This window comes from Carassius gibelio, chromosome B4, assembly GCF_023724105.1.
Source record: "Carassius gibelio isolate Cgi1373 ecotype wild population from Czech Republic chromosome B4, carGib1.2-hapl.c, whole genome shotgun sequence".
Taxonomy (NCBI): domain Eukaryota; kingdom Metazoa; phylum Chordata; class Actinopteri; order Cypriniformes; family Cyprinidae; genus Carassius; species Carassius gibelio.
In genome coordinates this window covers 6,465,344-6,471,448 of record NC_068399.1, presented here as the reverse complement: position 1 = coordinate 6,471,448, position 6,105 = coordinate 6,465,344, and the positions used below count along the sequence as shown (strand labels likewise).

The 6,105-nt window shown below is 34.4% G+C and overlaps 1 protein-coding gene across 1 annotated transcript; it reads right to left on the bottom strand.

Annotated features, from left to right (window-relative positions):
• Positions 1-2,839: 2,839 nt before the first annotated feature.
• On the bottom strand, positions 2,840-5,748 carry LOC127956018 (transcription factor Adf-1-like). The gene is made up of 6 exons (XM_052553767.1): positions 5,390-5,748; positions 5,136-5,243; positions 4,710-4,763; positions 4,457-4,609; positions 4,053-4,234; positions 2,840-3,742 (listed from the first exon to the last, which is right to left on the bottom strand). Exons 1-6 carry the CDS (start codon positions 5,472-5,474, stop codon positions 3,269-3,271), a joined length of 1,056 nt encoding a protein of 351 aa, XP_052409727.1. The 5' UTR covers positions 5,475-5,748; the 3' UTR covers positions 2,840-3,268.
• Between the last annotated feature and the right edge of the window lie 357 nt (positions 5,749-6,105).

Sequence of the window (6,105 nt, the reverse complement as noted above, 5' to 3'; positions counted from 1 at the left end):
TCACATATAATGAGATGTATTTTCTTTACAGTATTTTAAATTGTTCCATTTACCATGGGAGGATTTGAACTTGAGAAACAGAGTGTACTGACACCTTTCTACGGTTAAAACAACATTCCTTATGTTCAATCATATTTGATGCTATCAATTAACTAGAAGGAAGGTCTTGACTACAAGATTAGTTTATACTTGGATCAAAATATACCAAGTAGTTTTGTTTACTGTAGTGCAATGGAATTTGTTTTAAGTCTAAATTGTATAATTTTCCAAGGGTGTAGAGGTCCAGAGTTATGTAAACTTTACGGACTGTAGATCCTGTGAGCACTGTTTGTCATGGACTTGGAATCAACATAATTCAGGGAAGAGTATACTCTCCTGCACCCATGGCTTTATGGCATATTGATGGAAACCATAAGTTGATTCGGTAAGTGTTTTCTATCTTTTATGTCAGTTAAAGTCAGTGATTTAAATTTAGACATAAATAGATTGGTATCTTGTCAAATCTATTTTACGCACTTCAGCATGATACAGCTTCACAGTAATGATGGGAAACAAGAAGTAATTTTCCGTCTTAGAAATAAATTATTTTGTAAAGATTCACATTATTGTTATGTGCAAGCAAAACACACCACCTCTGGTACTAATATTAGCCCTATTCATTCTTAATACCAATGAACAAACAAATATGAACAACTTGTTTGTTTGTTAAATTTTTTTGCATCCCCATCTTAACAGAACAAGCACATTGAAAATTGTAGTGTTAGTTCACCAAAATATGAAAATCCTGTTATCAGTTCCCCACCTTTATGTCATTACAAAGCCATAAGACTTTAGTTAATATTCATAATCATAACTCAAGTGAAGATATGTTAAGTAAACAATAAGGTCGAGGCTATACTTGATACTTGAGGCTGTCTTATGAGTTTCTCCACCTGTTGTGGTGTTAAATAAAGCATTAAAAACTGGGAAGGTATTTCAACAAGTAGGCACGAAATTTAAGGATACACATTATACTATCATGTCGTTACAGATGCAGCAATTTTGACTGTATATTTCTGAATGGATTAAGATGAGAACACATTTTTATAATTGTATTTCCTCCATGTGGCTTCCATTAAAAGTTCACTCTGTCTGGATGCTCTTAAATGCACATGACGCTTTCCTATCATAGTCTGTCACATATGTGAACCTGGATCAGAAAACCAGTCATGTCACATGGGTATATAGGAAATAGCCAACAAAACATTTTATGGGTCAAAATTATACATTTTTCTTTTATGCCAAAAACATTAGCTTTAGAATTTTGCTCCAAGTCTTTTTTGTAGGTGTTGGTGTGTTACATGTGTGTGCCAATTTTCATGCATGTATGTGAAACATAGCTGGACGGCTGTTGATTTTTTTAGTATAAGTGGCGCTGACGAGCCATTTTGCCACACCCTCTTCTAAATCATATATTAGACGTAAATTTTCACCAGGTTTCAGCGTGTGCAAAGCTTCATGACTTTTTGAGCATGTTTAAGCCCTCAAAAATGTGATTCACTTCGGAGAAGAAGAAGAAGAATAGACAAAGCAGATACAAGAGGGTCCTCGCACCATCAAACATCTTAAAAGATAATTGCAACTTTTTTTCCTCAGAATTGCAACTTTATATCAAACAATTCTTACTTAATAACTTGCAATTGCAACTTTATATAAAAAGAAATCTGACTTTATATCTCACAATTGTGACTTTAGGTTATTTCATGCAATTCTGAGATAAAAAGTCAGAAACAGCCCCCCTGCTCTCATCTCTGTCCCAGTCTCTTATAGAGAGTCCTAATTACGTTCAGGTGTACAACAACCACTCACTTCAGCCAATCACCTGCAACTCAGAGATGATGAGTTAATCTCTAAAACTGTCACACACCAACCTTTAAAAGAGATCCGTTACCAATTAGATCAAGAATTAAAAAAAAAAAAAAAACAGAACCATCAACTTAGAAATCATATTTCAGTACTAATTGTTATACCACCTCTGATCACAGTACAAACATTATTTTCACAATTCCATCCATTCTGAGACACTGCCCCACCTTGCCACCAGCAATCTGGATCCTGAAAGCAAATTTAAAGCAACAAGAGAGCACAGAGAAACAGAAGCAACTGTACAACCATTACACTTAATTGATCAGATCAGTAACACGGGATAACACATTTGCCTCTACATTATCCGATCCTTTAATTTGTTTAACAATTAAATTGTAGGGCTGTAAAAAAGAGAATCCAACGCATCAAGCACTGACTAGGCAACTGTAAAGAATGCAAGAAAGTTAAAGGGTTATGATCAGAAAACACCTCTACAGGCATTCCTCCCCCCACATACACATCAAATAACAAGAGTGCCCAAATTAAAGATAAAGCTTCTTGCTCGATCACAGAGTAATTTTTCTGAAAAACTTACGGGATAGTACAGACCATTCTCCCCTGTCTGTAATAATACAGCTCCAGCACCAACCTGGCTGGCATCCACCTGTAGCTTAAAGTTTATTTCTTTTAATAAGTACAGTCCCCTTTCAATGGGGCAAAATATAAGTCACTGAGTCACTGCATTGTGTTCCATAAGTGGAAATGAAAACTGTTATTTGTGCATTTTTGTGTCTTTCTCTCTGTGTGTGTAACTTTCACAAAAAAAATGTATAATTTTCTAATTCAAAATATAATTTTGTATATATTTGTTCTTGAATTAAAATGCATGTTGTTTGTGTGCAAAATTCTCAACTTTCTCTTTTTTTAAACTTCAGTTGTTTAATCATGTTTTGGCACAGAAGAGCCTCCACACACACACAAACACACACACACACACACACACACACACGTCTGATACTTCTCTATTTTTTGGAGATGATATTTAATATCTTATTTTATCATATACAGTAATATGCTCAGAGCTTCAATTTTATTGTATTTTTTTATGACGTGTGAATTTGCTAAATAAGTCAGGATTTAAGTCATTATTTGTTTTGTGATCTCTTCTTACATCAAAAATTGTGAATGCAAGTACCTTTTTACCCAAAGTCAAAGTGTTTTATTTTGCAATGTTAAGAACAAGGGCCAAAAAATGAGCTAGAAGGTAAATTATATAAAATAACCAAAAATAGAAGAGACTAAATTCTAAATAGAATTGTGCAAGCACTATAATATAATTAATTTAAATTACAAATGTGCATGTAGATGTACAACTTACTGCAAATATTCTGCAAACATGCTTGCACTTTTGCAGCGTAACACATTACAGGTGTGTATACTGATGGACAGATGCCTCCAGTGAATGGTTGTGGCCCACTGAATATTTGAAAATGCAATCATCAACCTCATGCTGGAAATGTGGCAGTACATGTGCTGGCAAACTCCGCATTCTGTGTTCTAGATTTTTGCAGAAAGCTGAGATGGCATCATTGGTGTTTTCCTGTGATGCCAACTTTTCCAGAGTTTTGCCGATGGTGCGCATCAAGTATGTGGACTCCTTACTGAAGGATTCATCCTGCATCTTCCTGCGCTTCCCCGGAGGCTTTGGAGTATTTGGTTTCTTTCTAATGGCTGTGGATTCAGCTGTGGACTCATTTTCACAGATCGTGGATTCAGGCAAGGGTGTACTGGGCCGTAGCTCCACCTCAATGAAGCTGGGCTCTTCATGGGTGACAGTCCAGGTTTCACTGTTGGTACCATTTGAGGGTGAACAGGAATCACTATCAGCCAAAGATTCCTTAAAAAAAAAAAAATAATAAGAATCAAAATGCAAATGATGTGATCCCATAAATTCTAACAACTGTGCACCAATCACCCATAACAATAACAGGGCAAAGCTACAACAATACCCTGCTAACTGGTGAAATGGCTCTATTCAGAAGCACTTTATGGCAGAGTGTGGAAGATAATATGACTAATTAATTTAACAGCTTGTGTTAATATGTTGAGTTACTTGTAAATAGACCCATCTGAACAATCAGTGGCCACTTTATAAAAGCAAAATGTTTCTTTTTATTTTGAAAAAAAACATAGCTTTGTTTATTTACCCTGAATGTTAAATTTGAAGTTCTCTCATTCCTTTTCATGTGAGGTTGTAGAAACTGCAGGCGGTTCAAGATCCATTGCTGCCTGCCAGTCTTCTGACATCCAGAACTTCCTGAGGGTCCTTGTTTCTTATAACGCAAGTACTGGGTTCGCAATGAATCCCACCGCTTCTTGAGCTCTTTCTCTGAGGGATAAGGTCATATTTTGTAAGCATTATGCCTAGATATTTGTCCGTTTCATGACTATTTGTAATGCCAATTTTTTTAACTTTTTGCTCTACTGGACGTACACTAGATGCTAGCACATAACATTAATAACCGCCTGTTTCCATAAACCAAATTATGGCCCATTTAAAAATAAAAAACAACTTTTCTAAAGACCTCGATTGCCAAAAAGAAAATCTTACCTGATATGACAAGTTTATTTTCGATCTCACGCCACATTTCAGCTTTCTCCACACGGCTGGAATATGATTTTTCTGTAATGTCATATAAAGCCGGCCTTTCCCGGATCATGCTGATCAATGCGTCTTCACTTGCCTCGTTCCAGACAGCCATATCTTTTTTAAATAATCACGAATGATAATGACAAGAATTAATCACGAGAAATGCAAACAAATGAGAAAAGCAGGTTTGTCACCTCTTTTGTTAGTTGTTTACCTTTTGGTACAATGAATGTTCTTTTGCTGATTGTAGTTTTTATTGAGCTTTTATCTAAAGAGACATGGAGAAGGCATGTTAATATGTTAGTATAATGATATTTCGTCCCCTTGGAATTATAAGGTTCTATCTGACATTTTTGTCAAAATTGAGTTATTCACATATTCTTATTCTGTGTCAACGTATTTACATTATGTGATAGATTTTTTAATGTTCTGTACATTATGGGACTTTTTATTTAAAAAACAATAAGGTTCTATCTACACAGTGGAATGGAACACAAAAACTTTGAAGCTCAATATCTCAAAACTACTCGGAATGCAGATAGAACCTTATAATTCCAAGGGGACGATTTTTGCTTCTAAACAGTTTCTGATACTTTAAAGTCTATTCAGTATTGTTATTATAGCTTCACTGTGCACCAACCATCTGTTTGTTCCTCATCATCTTCTTGTTTCACTCTCAACACTTCTTCAGTCTTCATGTCTTCACTCTCCATTTTAATTCTACGATTCATTTGAAAACCCCTCTGTACTATAGAGAAAACATAAGGCAAAATATATTGATACATCATTTAAAAAAAATCTTATTTGATTGTTAAATAAAATATTGTTTTAAAACATATAAAAAATGATAAATAATTATTTGAAAATACATTTATTTTAAAATAAAAATCCAACCTGTTTGTTCCTCAGGATCTTCTTTTTTGACTCTGAATGTTTCTTCAATCTTCATGTCTTGAATCTCATCTTTAATAAATGCCATCTTTTTAAGAGTGTCAAGTGGATCCCAGTTGTTTTTTATGAGTTTTTCCTGTTCAAGATGAGAATAATTAATTAAAATAATAAAAAATACATTTAAAAAATCCAAACGGTCAGTCAAAGCATAGTCAATAATGGCATGATTAGTCAAAAACACTCAAAACAAAACACAACAACGTTGCTTCTACAGAGGCTGCACCATATTTCACATATATATTAAGTTCAAAAGAGAGTGTACAAAGCTTGTTATTTGCAAGAAAAAAAAATACAGGTTTAAGACTTGTCACAGATTCACGCCTTATGCATGTGTTTGTACTAGAAAATGATCCATATATATATATATATATATATATATATATATATATATATATGAAGAGAGAGAGAGATTTGTGCACCTGCAGTGAATGATTCAAGACACTAACTGTTGTGTTTGTTGGAGAGAAAAAATATTTTGTCATTTCAAGGATATAGAATCAGAAAGTGAAAGAAGGTCCAGTGTTCACTGAGCAAATCGGAATCAAGAAGAACATTTTGAGTCACTCACTTAGCTTTGGAGAGAATAATAAATAAAAAAAACTCAAAACTTTTTCAGCCAAATCGCAGGAGCCCGACGCAGTGTTTTGATGTCACATAGT

Bases quoted from the DNA above. Each gene is read 5' to 3' on its own strand.
- LOC127956018 (XM_052553767.1), bottom strand. From the start codon at position 5,474: ATGGCATTTATTAAAGATGAGATTCAAGACATGAAGATTGAAGAAACA. The intron at 4,235-4,456 runs GTAAGATTTTCT...CTTATCCCTCAG, and splicing joins AAATAAACTTGTCATATCAG to AGAAAGAGCTCAAGAAGCGG. The intron at 3,743-4,052 runs GTAAATAAACAA...TTTTTTTTTAAG, and splicing joins CTTCAAATTTAACATTCAGG to GAATCTTTGGCTGATAGTGA.